This window comes from Mobula hypostoma, chromosome 8 (genome assembly GCF_963921235.1).
Source record: "Mobula hypostoma chromosome 8, sMobHyp1.1, whole genome shotgun sequence".
Lineage (NCBI taxonomy): Eukaryota > Metazoa > Chordata > Chondrichthyes > Myliobatiformes > Myliobatidae > Mobula > Mobula hypostoma.
Window position 1 is genome coordinate 23,529,250 of NC_086104.1, and position 15,826 is coordinate 23,545,075.

The 15,826-nt window shown below is 39.8% G+C and overlaps 1 protein-coding gene across 1 annotated transcript in view; it reads left to right on the forward strand.

Annotated features, from left to right (window-relative positions):
• The window catches only part of ryr2a (ryanodine receptor 2a (cardiac)), an 801,439-nt gene that overhangs the window by 522,645 nt on the left and 262,968 nt on the right, over window positions 1-15,826 (forward strand). The window contains exons 38-43 of the mRNA XM_063055593.1: window positions 1,014-1,157; window positions 2,023-2,296; window positions 6,020-6,134; window positions 10,003-10,135; window positions 11,757-11,860; window positions 14,001-14,136. Coding sequence (XP_062911663.1) covers window positions 1,014-1,157; window positions 2,023-2,296; window positions 6,020-6,134; window positions 10,003-10,135; window positions 11,757-11,860; window positions 14,001-14,136 — 906 coding nt within the window. The remainder of the gene's footprint in view (window positions 1-1,013; window positions 1,158-2,022; window positions 2,297-6,019; window positions 6,135-10,002; window positions 10,136-11,756; window positions 11,861-14,000; window positions 14,137-15,826) is intronic.

Sequence of the window (15,826 nt, forward strand, 5' to 3'; positions counted from 1 at the left end):
TTCTATATATTGGCGAGACCCGACACAGACTGGGAGATCGTTTCACTGAACACCTATGCTCTGTCCGTCAGAGAAAGCAGGATCTCCCAGTGGCCACACATTTTAATTCCACATCCCGTTCCCATTCTGACATGTCTATCCACGGCCTCCTCTACTGTAAAGGTGAAACCACACTCAGGTTGGAGGAACAACACCTTATATTCCGTCTGGGTAGCCTCCAATCTGATGGCATGAACATTGACTTCTCTAACTTCCGCTAATGCCCCACCTCTCCCTCGTACCCCATCCGTTATTTTTATACACACATTCTTTCTCTCACTCTCCTTTTTCTCCCTCTGTCCCTCTGACTATACCCCTTGCCCATCCTCTGGGTTTTCCCCCCCTCCCCCTTTTCCTTCTCCCTGGGCCTCCTGTCCCATGATCCTCTCATATCCCTTTTGCCAATCACCTGTCCAGCTCTTGGCTCCATCCCTCCCCCTCCTGTCTTCTCCTATCATTTTGGATCTCCCCTCCCCCTCCCACTTTCAAATCACTTACTAACTCTTTCTTCAGTTAGTCCTGACGAAGGGTCCCAGCCTGAAACGTCGACTGTACCTCTTCTTAGAGATGCTGCCTGACTTGCTGCGTTCACCAGCAACTTTGATATATGATGCTTGAGTAAGAAGTGGTTGTCGTGGCAACGCTCAGCCAAATTTTCATTCTCCCTCCTCTATGTTGATTCATCAGCACCTTTGATTCAGCCAGTGACAGCAAATTTAAATATGGCATTGGAACTGTGCTTAGCCACACAGTCATACATGTAAAGCGAGTAGAGCAGGGGGGCGAAGCGCATGGCCCTGTAGGGTTCCTGTGTTGGTAGAGATGGTGGAGGAGATGTTGTTGCCAATCTGAACTGACTGAAGTCTGCAAGTGAGAAAATCGAGGAGTCAATTTTGAGGCCAAAGTCTTGAAGTTTATTGATTAGTTTTGAGGTTCTGGGGTTAAATAGAATGTTTATTTTTACTCTGTTTCAGGAATTGAGTTGGAAGAAGAAGAAGCAAACAATGATGACAGTGACTCCACAATCAGGGGCCGTCTAATGAATCTGGTAGAAAAAATGACTTACTTAAAGAAAAAGCAGAAAGAGAACCCAATAGAACAAGAAGTGAAGAAGTCCAGTGAGTGTTTCTAATGTTTCACACAATGGCCATTCTCAGGATCTCAATTCTAACCCCATCTTTTATAACTATCTCACTATAGGATGCCACTCCTTAAATTTACCCTCTAGCTGATCTCTGTACCTACAGAAATTACATATATTTTTTTACCCAGCAATGTTTGGAGCAATGAGGTTACCATATCAATATGTTGTTACATCTGTTGGTTCCAGAATTACTTTGGTGTCGGTTGTTCTCTGGCTCTTTGACCCAATTGGAGGGTGGAGTAAGAATGGTAGAGGAAGTAGTCTGGAGGAAAAGTTCCCAACCCGGGGGTCTGTTGACCCTTTGATTAATGGTAGAGGGCTGTGGCTTAAAAAAGTGGGAACCTCTGTTTGAAAGAGAGACAACAATGGAAATATTGGCAAAGAATGGAAGTGAGATGTAAAAATTTTGAAGCTTCAGTGGAATTAGTCATGAGATACAGAGAAAGTCCAATGAATTGATGGTAATATGAAACAGAAAATGCCAGAAATCCTCACCAGATCAAACAGTGTCTCTAGAAAAGAAAAAGGAGTTAATGTTTCTGTTCAGTGATCTTCAAATTTTCAACATTGGGAGTTTTTTGATTTTAGAATTATTTGTAATGTTATAACAGTGCCACTCAGATGACCTGTATGGACATCAAAGACAAATAATGGCAACATTCAAAATGTACTACATTTCAACACCAGGCGTGCACAAGAAAGCTTCACTCTTGCAGTCTTTATCATATATGAGAACTTAATTGTAGTTTTTACGGAAAGCACAATGTTTCTCCTAGTATTCTGCAGAGGTGCTTGATAAAGTCAATTGAAATTAATGTCTGATTTTGATTTATTTTCAGCCAATCTTCAACAGTTGATTTCTGAGACAATGGTACGATGGGCCCAAGAGTCAGTGATTGAAGACTCGGAGCTTGTTCGAGCCATGTTCGTCTTGCTGCATCGGCAGTATGATGGCATTGGCGAGCTTGTTCGTGCTTTACCCAAGACCTACACAATAAATAAAGTATCTGTGGAGGATACAATAAACTTACTTGCTTCACTGGGCCAGATCAGATCTCTTCTCAGCGTTAGAATGGGTAAAGAAGAGGAAAAACTGATGATCCGTGGGCTTGGGTGAGTGAGAAAAAATAGCCTTTGTTTGGTTCAAGTAGGTACATAATGTGCACTACAATACCAAAATTAATTAGAATTTGAATTCTAAGGTGTGATATAAAGTTATGTCAAGAAATGTCTTTCTAGCTGTTAGTGTCACCGAATATTACTCTGTGACTCAAATCTATTGACCTCAATAGAATGAATTCTGGAGCAAAAGTAGAATGTGTTAATGTCACCATATAATGCATTATCTTCACTATTCTGGTGAATTACTCTGCACAAACTGTAGAGCAATTTTAATGTAATGCAATGGATATTGAATGGTTACTCTTTTTGTATAATGTTCATCCTTCAAACTGTCTTGGCATGCTGAAGCTAGCCCATTTTTGTCGGTGGTGTGGTGTAGTGCGGAAAGGATGAAATTTCGCTGATTTTCTTGGCTGCGTAAGTCGAGGGAAGACACACTCTGGTCCCGCTAAACCCATGAGATTGAGACGGCTCTCCCACCCCAAACTCCTGGTTTGTGTGTATGCTGTGTAATTTACAATCCTGTTGCAACTCAGTGCCAAGAAACAGCAGACAGCACACTGCATATGATTAAAGGAATCTTAACTAAAGGGTTAGTAAGGAAAAGAAAGAGAAAACAAAAAGAGGCCATTATAATTAAACAGCCAAATGTGCACCAGTTAGAGCTCAATTCTCGTTGTCTGGCTCCATCGAGTCACGATCTCCCCACCGGGTCGTATCCTACAAATGGTCCTCTCCAGCATCTTCTCTGTTCATCTCATGCCAAACAAAATGATCCAGCTCGCATTCCAAAGCACCCGTTATCTCTAACCATACCCCAGACGTGGCTTCTACAGAAAGACAATTACGTTAGCAGCGAAACCTTTCCCAGGGTGTTACAAGGACAATAGACAAGTGTGTTCATCATGTCTACCCATTCCTGCACAGGGTCACATTAAGATCAATACTTTCAAAGTAGGGGAGGAAGACCTTATCGTTAATTGCAACTTGCTACTGTTTACTATTCTCTGTTGGAGGTGATTTTAACTTAATCCATCTCTGGGGAAATGGATAGACATTGAGTAGAACCATGACTTATGCTCTGTCTTACTATACTCATTTGGATGAGATGTATACAAAATTTTACCCAAAGCTGAGGATTTCCAACCTGGTGAGCTGGATTAAAGCTATTCCCACCTGTCAGATGGGAGGGTTTGTGGAAATAGAGAAAACCAATCTACAAAAAGTTCTTGCAAAGGAGATTAGCTGTCTTCCAACAACTGACTACCAAGTTCTGAATATGGTGAGGGGATGAAGTATCATGGCAGGACAAACAGGCTGCCTTTGAAAAGTTCCAATTTGTTCCTCAACCAAAATGCATGTATGTGAGAGCTCAGTGATGGTGGGGATCTGAGAGGACAAACCCAACGTAAGTATTGGAGATGTGTTTACACCTCCCACACCGTTTGCAGGGGGGCTGGGGTGGGAATGATAAGTTCTTGGGCTCCGATGAAGTGGACTGCAGAGCTACTGAGAATTCATGCTAACGTTTAGTCTAGGCATTAAAAGAACCACCTCAGGTACGATGCAAACATCTTTGAATTTGGGCATTACGGAGTTGATAATAAATATATGAGAAACACACATGAAATCTGGAGGAACTCTGCGAGGACTGATGAAGTGTTCGGCTCAAAATATCGACTGCTTATTCCCCTCCCCTGCTACCTGACCTGCCTCCAGCATTTCGTGTTAGTTGCTCAAGATTTCCAGCATCTGCAGAATCTCTTGTGTTAATAGTAAATATGTATTTGGTATGAGAAAAGAAAGCAGGCTTCTTGACAGCTGCTTTATCAGTGGAAGAAATGTGGCTGTTTCGGAAAAGACAGTTTCAGCTGAGGAGAAAAACCATACATAGGGCCAAATAGGTTTTAGCTGGTCAGCTCTGAGAGAATAGTCTCGTATTTTTTATTGCCCATAACAGTGAACGGGGCTATTCAGCACACCGAATGTCTACTGGGTCTCAGTACTATCCTATCAATCCCATTTCCCTCATCTATCCCAATCGACCTTTAATCTCCCAATTAACTATTCTACCTCACATACGTCCTGGGGAAACCCACGCTGTCACAGGGAGAACACAGACAATACCTGATAACCACTGCAACATCATCTTTCCCCCATGTGATTCATGAACGATGTCACTTCATCCATCAATTCCAGGCTGGATTTATGCAATGGAGATGATAGGTGAAAGAGATAAAGGGCTGGAGAAGGGGGAATCTGAGAAGAGGGGGAAGAAGACCGTGGAAGAAAGGGATAAGGGAGGAGCACCAGAGGGAGGTGATGGGCAGGTAAGGAAGTGAGGTGAGAGAGGGAAACGGGAATGGGAATGGTGATGGGGTTGGAGAACAATTACTGGAAGTTTGAGAAATTGATGTTCCACTGGGAACCTGCAGCCTTCTGACTAATCATCGATTTCTTAAACTTCTTGCCTGCCCATTACCTCCCTCTGGTACTCCTCCCCCTTCACTTTTTTTCCATGGTCTTCTACCCTCTCCTCACAGATTCCCTCTTCTCCAGCCCTTTATCTCTTTCACCTATCAGCTTCCCAGCCCTTTATTTCACCCCTCCCCCTCTCCCGGTTTCACCTACAACCTACCACCTTGCACTTCTTCCTTCCCTCCCCCCACCTTCCTGCTCTAAACCCATCTTGTTTTCCAGACCTGACAAAGGGTCTCGGCCCGAAACATCGAGTGTTTATTCTTTGCCACGGATGCTGCCTGGCCTGCCAAGTTCCTCCAGCATTTTGTGTGTGTTGCTCAGATTTCCAGCATCTGCCGATTTTCTTGTCAATAAATTTACTTGATTGGAAGCACACAATATTGATATTCAGCCAATATCTTCTGTCATTTGATTCATATCGCATTTCTCAAATTTCTAATATTATTAGTCTGAGCAATATTCCTGTGCAAAGCATTGCTTGAGTTTCAGTCCTTATCTCTTCATTCCCTCTGATTCAGAAGGCTCTGGGTTGCATCCCACTCCGGAGACTTGAACAGTGTCTCCTGGCTGATATCTCTGCAGCACCAGGAACGAAGTGTTACACTGTCAGGGGTGCCATCTTTAGGATGAGACATGAATTCAAGTTCTTGTCTGCACCCTCAGATAAATGTAAAAGAACAATTCCATTCTGTGACAGAGCAATGGGACTGCGAGGCCTGGGGCACAGAGTTGGTTGGTCAAATGTTCTGTTTCTCATTTGTAAAGATTCTGTGAATCAGACTTCTCAGAACATTTATTTGTAAAGTGCAATAGTGCAACAAAAATAGTAAATCAGGTTGGCTTGTTGCAGAAATGAAGTAAATGAGAACTCCCAAAGTAAAGGGACAATCTCAGAATAACTACAATGTAATAGACATCTAAATCTATGTACATTGTGAACACTTAGTTCTTAATGACTGTTGAGTCAACAGCCCTTTTCATTTTGAAATTAATTTTCAGCTGCATTTCAATTTTATAGTATCTTGTTTAATATTTGACAAAAATGATTTCATTTACTTTTCAGTGGTTCAATGCCCTTTAATTTTAAATAGAACATAATTATTTCTGCTACACCTGTCATTTAAAAAAATTTTTAAATCAACAATCAAGTAATGGTAGAGGACTTTTCAGAGCAGTCGATCAATACCCATTTGTGTTTAATCAGTATGTTGTTCTCTTGTGTTTTCCATGAAGGGACATAATGAATAATAAAGTGTTTTACCAGCATCCTAATCTAATGAGAGCCCTGGGGATGCACGAGACAGTGATGGAGGTGATGGTGAATGTGCTCGGAGGTGGAGAGTCTAAGGTAGAAATAGTTAGATTTGATTGGAATGTCACTGCCGCTTTTCTTCTTCTGAATGTATTTTCCAAAGAAAAATTAAAACAGAATTAGTCAATGTACAATTCATCATTTTTTTTCCTGTATGAGAAGTTATTTTCTCTTGAGATGAGTTATTGTTTCATTCAAACAGAAGTCAGAAATTACATTTTACCCTTAAGGGTGCCCTAGATAGATGCTGCATATACTTGCATATACCAAGCCCGACTTGGGGGGGGGGGGGTCCACTAAATAGAGCACACACAAATGGGAAAATATTCACCTTTCAAAAGAAAAAAATCATTTCTTGGTTTTCCGCCTGATTGCTGCATGCCTGGTGGCAGACTCCTGCCGAGATCACAGCTGCTGGGTCTTTGCTGCTTGGATTCATGGGGAGCAGTTCTCAGACTTAAAGGATTCTCTTCAAGGCAGAATTAAAGGCTGCCCTGGAGGTGGGAAACAGCACGTGTCTTCGGTGTGTATGGAATCAGCATTTCCTTCATTTAGAAATGTCCGCTCGGGTTGTGTCTTATGCCGCTATTTTCTCTCTGTTACTGTGAAGCATGGGTTCAATATAGAGGCAGAGATCACAGTATAAGTGCTGAGGGCATGTTTGCCTGACTGGTGTGAGGACTGTGATAATGTTTATGCACAGCCTTGGAAACTTTGGGGGCAGCTGTAGACAGACACATATTTGATGCCCCTGAAAGAAACCTCTAGTTATTGTCTTCCAGCAAACCTGTAGGAAAACAAGCCATTCAGCCCACCCCATCCATGTCAGCAATCGAGCATACTGCGTTTTTTAAAAGCTCCCTTCTGGAGAGCACTATAGGGTTATTTAAAAAGAACCCTCACATCGTCTTAAAACTTTCTTTCTCCAGGCAGTGAATCTGATCAACCATTCTTGTTAGCCCTTCCACCATCCCACTCTGTCTATTACCTCGGTCACTGTGCTACACTGTAAACACTTTAAAACACCTTTTATGATGCTGTTTACATCGTAGGTGCCTGTTCATGCTAGTATTTATGTATTTGCGGACATTTTATTCCATATCCATACTTCTAACGTTAATTTTATATTTATTTATTCTTTATAATTGTTGAATGTGGTTGCGCTTTGTTGCAAGTTCCTAATGTATGTTAAAGTATATGGGGGTGAATAAAGCTTGATCTGTATTATTCCCATCTTCCAGCACTTGCCTCATATCCTCTATGCCTAGGTGATTCAAATTGTCATCTAAACAGGTCTTAAATGCCAGTAGTGACTGCTTTCCCTACTCTCTCCAGCAATGTATTCCAGGTGCTCACTACTCTGGAGGAGTCATAGAACACTACAGCACAGAAGTAGGCCTTTTGGCCCATCTAGTCCATGCTGAGCCTTGAATCTGCTTAATCCCCCATGGACCTCCATATCCCACCCATCCATGCACCTATCCAAATTTCTCTTAAATGTTGAAATCAAACCCACATACATTACTTACAGCAGCAGCTCATTCTCCCCTCTGAATGTAGAAGTTCCCCTTCATGTTCCCCTTAAACATTTCACCTTTCACATTTCTCCTTTCACTTTTAATCCATCACCTCTAGTCTCACCCAACTGCAGTGTAAAAAGCCTGCTTGCATTCACCCTATCCATACCCCTCATAATTTTGTCTACTGCTATTAAATTTCCCCTCAGTTTTCTTGGTTCTAGGGAATAAGATCCTAACCTTTCAACCTCTCCCTATAACTCAAGTCCCGGCAAAATCCTCGCAAATTTTCTTAGCATTTTTTCAATGTCATTTACATATTTCCTAGAAGTCAGTGACCAAAAATGGACACAATACACCAAATTAAACCTTATAAATGTAGTATAAAATTTCAGCATAACATCCCAACTGTTGTACTCTATACATTGATTTATGAAGGTTAATATGCCAAAAGGTTTTCTTTTATGACCCTGTCTACCTGTGTCTCCACTTTCAAGGAGTTATGAATCTGTATTCCCAGGTTCCTTTGTTCTACCACACTCCTCAGTGCCCTGCCTTTTACTGTGTAAGACCTACCCTGGATGGCCCTCCTAAAGTACAACACCTCACACTTGTCTGCATTAAGCTCTATCTGTCATTTTTCAGCCTATTTTTCCTGCTGGTCCAGATCCCGCTGCCAGCTTTGACACTGTTCCCCACTGTCCATGACATTCCCAATCTTATTGTCATCCGTAAATCTGTTAATCCAGTTTACACATTATCATCCAGATCGTTGATATAGATGACAAACAACAATGGACCCAGCATCAATCCCTGAGGCAGACCATTAATTACAGGCCTCCATTCAGAATGGCAACAATCTACAACCACTCTCTGGCTTCTTCCGTGAGGCCAATGTTTAATCCAAGTTACTATCTCATCTTGATTTTCTAGTGACTGAACCTTTTTGACCAGCTTCCTGTGCTAGACTTTGTCAAAGGTCATGGAGAGAACACCCACTGCCTTTCCTTTATGAACTTTCCTGGTAACTTCCTTGAAAAGCTCTATAAGATTGGTTGGACATGATCTACCTCACACAAAGCCATGTTGACTATCCGTAATAAGTCACAGTCTATCCAAATACTTAAACAGTATATCTGGTCCCTTAGAATACCTTCCAATAACTTTCCCACTACTAATGTCAGGCTCACTGCTCTATAATTCCCAGACTTATTCTTGGAGTCTTTCTTAAACAACAGAACAACATTAGTTATCCTCCAATCCTCTGGCACCTCACCCATGGCAAAGGCTGTCTGTGTAAAAAAGATTATCCTCAGATCCCCTAAGTCTACACCCAGTTTACCTATTTCTGATATGAGGAAAGGTTTCCTGCAGTCCAACCTGTCCAGGCATCTCTAAATTTCATACGCCTCATTATTAGTTTTTTGTAATTTTTTTTCCTGTAACTTAGGGTAAATTTTACCTCTTGCACTGTACTGTTTGCACAAAACAACAAATTTCATGACATATGTCAGTAATATTAAACCTGGTTCTGATTCCAATTTATTCATGTCTCCCCTGAACTTCCTGCAGTCCTAGGAAGAATAGTTTCTCCATATGACTTAAAGTCAACATCTCTGGCAACATCTTGATCAATCTCCTCTGCACCCTCTCTAGCAGCAGCACAACTTTGTTCCTTATTTTATTGAGAAATTATGAGCTGGGGTCACAGGGTGAATATTATTGCTTCAATTTTCATGTCTAAGACAGAAATGACTGCTGCACGACTTTGACATTATCACATGCATAGATAGAAGCAGGAAGTCTTCAGCCATGTTAAGGCGAATAGTGCCTGGAGGTGCCTGGTTTAATTTTCTGAAAGGCAGAAATGGTCTTTAACCTATGAAAACATGAGAAAAATGGATTTTGTATATGATCTGTGTTTTAGAGAATAGTTGCTTATAACTATACCTTTAAGGATCATTTCTTTTGTCTGTGGCTGAGATATCCTGTACTAAAAAGTTTGGACCCAATTTCTTTTGAAGTTATCTGTATCTAATGCTGAACCCAGAAAACTATTTCGATGAATCAGTTTTTTCACTTCATATTTATGTGTTTAAATTTGAAATATGTAAGCTTGGGTAAAGTAAAACAATAAACACAAATGTACTTAAATATTTTTTTCTAGCTTTAAAGCAATTGTTTCTGATATGAAAAAGATACGAATCCTTTCATCACAGCTTTACTGAAAGGAACAATGTCTTTGATGCTCCCCATGTATATTAACCATGTATGGCATTTCTAGGCATTGACAATTTTGCTTCTCAGTTATTTTTCATTAAAAACTGCAAAAATAATATGAAATAAATAAACTGAGATTCTCTTGGCCTCTGAATCTGTTCTTTTAGGAAATAATCTTCCCAAAGATGGTGGCCAACTGTTGCCGTTTCCTGTGCTACTTCTGCCGAATCAGTCGACAAAATCAGAAAGCAATGTTTGACCACTTGAGCTACCTGTTGGAAAACAGCAGTGTTGGATTAGGTAACGTGCAGAACATTTATTCCATTCTAGATCCTACTATATCAGGAATTAATTGGGTATTTAATTTAGATTCAGTTTGCAATTTTGAACAAAATCAATAATATCTAGATAGTTGAAGATTTTATCTAAACGTATTTAAGTAAGTAAGTTGAATGACATGAAAATTAAATTGAAATGTTAAGGTTTTTTTGTGTATGTTTTGCAGTAAACTGTTAAAAATTAGTGGCTTTACTGAATATTGGTTGGAACTAAAAGATTCAAGATTCAAAGTTCAAGATTTTGAATCATGAAAAGTAGCTTTCTGTAATTTGGTGAGAGAGATTCTGAGCAAATAGAAATGGAGAACAAATATTAAAGGCACAATACAATTCATACCCATGGAATGAGCTTCAAAAACTGAACAATACCAGAAGGATGTTTGTGTTGGAAAGGAATGTGTCTCAAAGGTGCAATAAGGTATATTCTTCTGAGGAAGCTGTTCATGGACACTCCTTGGGAAGAATTGATAAAATCATGAAAATAAACAGTTGGATCAAATGCTGAGTACAGAATATATTGACCTTCAATTCCTCCCTTGATTTTTTTAAACAGAAACATAAATAATTCTGAATCAAATAGTTTAATTTTACCATAGAATTCCAAATTTTAAAAAAACCGAACTGATCTAACAAATCATAGTCTCTGTATTCATCTTTAACTCAAGCTCTACCTGAGAAAGAAGTTCTAACCACTGGTTGCAATGAACCCCGTTTTTCAATTCACAGCTGTGAACTTCTTTAAGAAAACTATAATCAATCATATACTAAGTTCTTCAGTTGGACTTTAAGATGGATCAACCACCTTGGATTGGTGTAATAATAAACAGAAAATTATTCCTTTTCATAGATGCTGCCTGACCTCCTGAGTTCCTCCAGCATTTTGTATCTGTTGCTTTGGTGTATTAATGGTGTTATATTTTGCATGCTGGGTAGACATGAATAAATTTGGACAAAGCTTTTGAAATTCACTGTCTTTGTGAAAGATGAAAAAAATTCAGTCTCTGATATTGATTAGTCAAGTGAGAAAGAACATAACCTAATAGCCCAAATGTTTAAATTTCTCACAGGGACAAATACATATATGTCAGTTACTTTGTTCACCATTGCTGTTCACTGATGTTTAATGGGAACATGATTTGATAGTTAGCATGCAGCTTCACAGAGCAAAATTCACACTGAAAGTAAACTTTCACAGCTTTACAATCCCCTTTGAAATCACTGGGGTCCCTTATCCTTGCACAGCCTTCAAAGAGCAGAATCAAAAAGCAAAATGCTGCAGACACTGGAAATCCGAAATAGAAAAATAGAGGACTATGGGTAACCCTAGGTAATTTCTAAAGTAAATACATGTTCAGCACAGCATTGTGGGCCAAAGGGCCTGTATTGCACTGTAGGTTTTCTATGTTTCTGTGTTTCATGGTTCCTCAGTTATTATTACAGTACTAATGATTGGATTAAAATAAAAGCTAATCATCTTTGCTTTCTCTATTTTATTTAATAGAAGGTAATTTACACCCAGATTATTTTGTGAAATATTGAACACATAAAAAATTAATAAACCTGTTACTCATTTTTCTTAACAGCCTCTCCTTCCATGCGAGGTTCTACTCCTTTGGATGTTGCTGCAGCATCTGTGATGGACAACAATGAACTTGCCCTGGCATTGCGGGAGCCTGATTTAGAAAAAGTAATTTCCACTCTTGCAAATCCTGTTATTGGTGATTAATTTCATTATTGATTCAGATAGATTTTTTAAAATCCACACAATGTTCTGTTTGAGACTTGGAAAGTTACCTGAAATCACATTTAACAATCACATTGGATCTATAAGAAAAAGGACACAATATAATGGTGAAGTGGCCAAATGTTCTCCAATTCATGTTGGGAACATCTGAATGGGTCTCCCTAAGTTAATTTTATATTCCCAATCCCATTACCTCTTTTATTCCATGAGCTCCACTTTTTCTGCTGAGTTTCTCCATTCTCATAGAATCAGGTGCCTCGCTCTCTTCAACCTTTAGTTATATTAGGTGAGAAGTATGAGCAAATAAACACTGTCTTTTTTTCATTAATTTGTACTTGGCTAAAGAGCAATTAGTTTTGTTTCTGATCATTTCCGTCAGTTTGTTCACTAGTCATACTTGCAGAGTTACATGTTTTGCATCCTTTTTGAACTCGTCACTGCTTGTGGCTTTTCCCATGGTTACCTATATTGCTCAGCCATCTATTCTTTTTCTAGATTAAAAATATTGACACATTTCCTTTCTCAGTATAAGCTGCATTTTAATTAAGAAGCATGTTTTCTGTTCAATGGCTGAATTGTCAGAACCAGAAGAACACTACTGACATTTCCACTGACTCAGGAGTCCCTAAAGCGGTGGTCACAATTGCCAAGGCAAGTCTAGAGGCTTCCTTCAGCACACTCAGTGAAGAGCAGTCAATAACATCGTGGCTTATAGCATTATTCGGTCAACAAATAAACCCATTATTTCCTAGATTTTGATTTTGAAATGAAATGATTCTACATTTTAAATAGAAACGATGCAGCCAAATTGCATATAATCAGAAATATTTGCAAAGTCCTTTACATCAAATTCTTGTGCCTTTATAAAAAAATCATCATGCCAGCCTCCTACCAAGGTCTACACGGATCTTCAGGCAGATGTGTCCACAACTGTGCTCTTCCCTCGCAGAGACTCCAGTCCACTCTGCAGATGCCACCCTCAGAACCACGCTTTACATTTCAGTGTACCTGTGTTGTTCAATGGAGCAGTGCAAACTTCTGCACGAATCTCAGCTCCCAGTGTAGGAAATTCAAGTGCTGGGTTTGTGGCAGCTAAACCTATAATAAGTCCAGTGGGCCATCAGAAATGAATGGGAAAAATCATTAGCTCATTGAAAGTTAAGCAAAGCTTTTAAAATACACAAACCAATCTTCCGTCCTTGGACTCACTTTACACCGCACGCTGTCGGAGCAGTGCTGCCAGGATAATCAAGGACACGACCCACTCAGCCAACACACTTTTCATCCCTCTTCCCTCCGGGAGAAGGCTCAGGAGTTTGAAGACTCGTATGGCCAGATTTGGGAATAGCTTCTTTCCAACTGTGATAAAACTGCTGAACGGATCCTGACCCGGATCTGGGCCATACCCTCCAAATATCCGGAACGGCCTCTCGGTTTTTTTGCACTACCTTACTTTCCATTTTTCTATTTTCTATTTATGATTTATAATTTAAATTTTTAATATTTCCCATCGATTTGTAATCCAGAGAGCGGGAAGTGCAGAATCAAATATCGCTGTGATGATTGTACGTTCTAGTATCAATTGTTTGGTGACAATAAAGTATAAAGTAATAATTAAGCTTATTTAAATGTTCTTAATTATAATCTTTTATATAATTTTGATTTTAGTAGATCCTGAATAATGTTCAGTGTTTGTAAATGTCAGAATGTTGTTTCACTGAATGAAATGGTAGCTTTAAGAATGGGAGATGCCTCACCCCCATTAAAGCTATGTGAATGCAGAACTATCCACTGCTGGTAGCCTCACCTATGCCCCGCAGTGGAAGATTGTGAACAGGATCATTCCAGTCGTAATCAGAGGCAACAAGTGATTGTGGGGCAGTGGAAAATCTCCATATTATTTAGCCTTCATGCTTGATTGTACTGTGGGATCATCTCCTTCAAGATCCAATGTCCTTTTATACGTTGTCTTCAATACCATTCTAGAAGTTGAAGGCTATTTTGAGAAAACTAAACAGTTTCATGAACATCATCAATGCAGAATGGAGGTGCGAAGTGATTTCTGATCATTTTCTTTCCCTAGGTTGTTCAGTATTTGGCTGGATGTGGCTTGCAGAGCTGTGCCATGCTGGTCGCCAAGGGTTACCCAGATATTGGGTGGAATCCTGTAGAAGGGGAACGATATTTGGATTTTCTCCGTTTTGCTGTATTTTGTAATGGTAAGATTCTATCTAAAGGTATGTTTTAGGTTGTATAGAGCAGGGGTTCCCAAATGTTTATGCCATAGAACTTTATGGTTAACCGAGGGGGTCTGTGGACTAAGTTTGGGAGCCCCGGAGTAGCGTAATAAGCTGCAGTCACATTGTGAAAAGGGAGGAATGAAACAGAGAGGACATGATGCTCTTTCCCTTTATTTATTCGTTGCATATTGAAAGATTAGTACAAGCAGAAGCAACATGGCTAAAAACAGTCATAATCTAATACATGCCAGTTAGATACTGAAGCTTTCAGAGAACAGTACCTGCAGGGATATGGAAAGCAGCCCACTCTGCAGAGGTTTGACATGTTATTTTAATCTAGTTTATTGTACATGAGATAAGAAACATGTTAGCCAAATGAGATGGGCAAAACATGAACATATTTTGTTCATTCTCCATTGGGGATGTATAGAGTGAAAAGAGTTGACATTATAAAGGTAAGGATGAGAGAAAAAGATCATTTACAGATGAAGTTGAATTACTTCTGAGGATACAATATGGAGAAAAGTATATGTCAATAATCAAGTCACAACCTGGAATGGATCTGTGACTGTGTTTCCAATATCCTGGATAATTCTGCAAACAATGATTAAGTATTTATTATTCATTTGTTCCTTTGAGATTATCTGATTACCTACACATAATTTTCTAGGTCATCTTTAAGGAGCACTCCCTTGAAATGGCAGCTCCATCAATAAGGACCCCTCCCACCCCCACATCTCCCAGGACACACCCTGCTCTCATTGTTACAATCAGGAAAGAGATACAGGAGCCTGAAGGCACAAACTCGACAATTAAGAAACAGCTTCTTGTCCTCTACCACCCAAATTCTGAATGGACATTGAACCCATGAACACTACCTCACTATTTTTTAAAATTTAAATTTTTATTTAATTTACTACTTATTTAGTTTAACTATTGAATATATATACTTACTGCAATTGAGTTTTTTTTCTGTTATTATGTATTGCATTGTACTGCTACTGCAAAGACAACAAATTTCATGACATATGCCAGTGATATTAAATCTGAGACTGATTCATTTACTCTACAAATAGAATAAATGGGCAACATGATCTAAATGCCCATGGCAAACTGATGAAACCCTACCTTACCAAGCTCTTTCAAGATACTTCCAGAAGATCCAGGAGTGACACAGTGCCTCTGCAAGCAGAGATGTTCCCTCAGTGCCAGTGACTATCTTCATGCTCCTGACTCTGGTGTTGTCTGTGTGGAGTTTGCAGAGGAATTTCCTCTGGGTGCCCTGGTTTCCTCCAACACCTCAAAGACGCGCAGGGTTGGGAGGTTAATCGGCGTTTCTAAGTTTTCACTAACATGTCAGTGAGTGGTGGAATCTCGGAGCAGCTGACGGGAATTAGGAGGGAATAAAATGGGTCAGAGTAGGATAATGGTTTTTGTGACTGAAGAGCCAATTTCCATGCTGTGTGCTGATGAGATGGTGAGTTCAATGGATTCTCAGGCTAATTAAAGTCAACATGAATGCTGCTTTCTTTGGCATTGCCATCATTATACCTGTTAATAGGAGGTTAATTCTGCCAGGCAGAAGGGTTTTAATGGCTTAGTCTTTGCCTGCACATGGAAGCAAGGCCACCCACACCTACTGAGGCTGTGTTCACTTGATATCAACCCA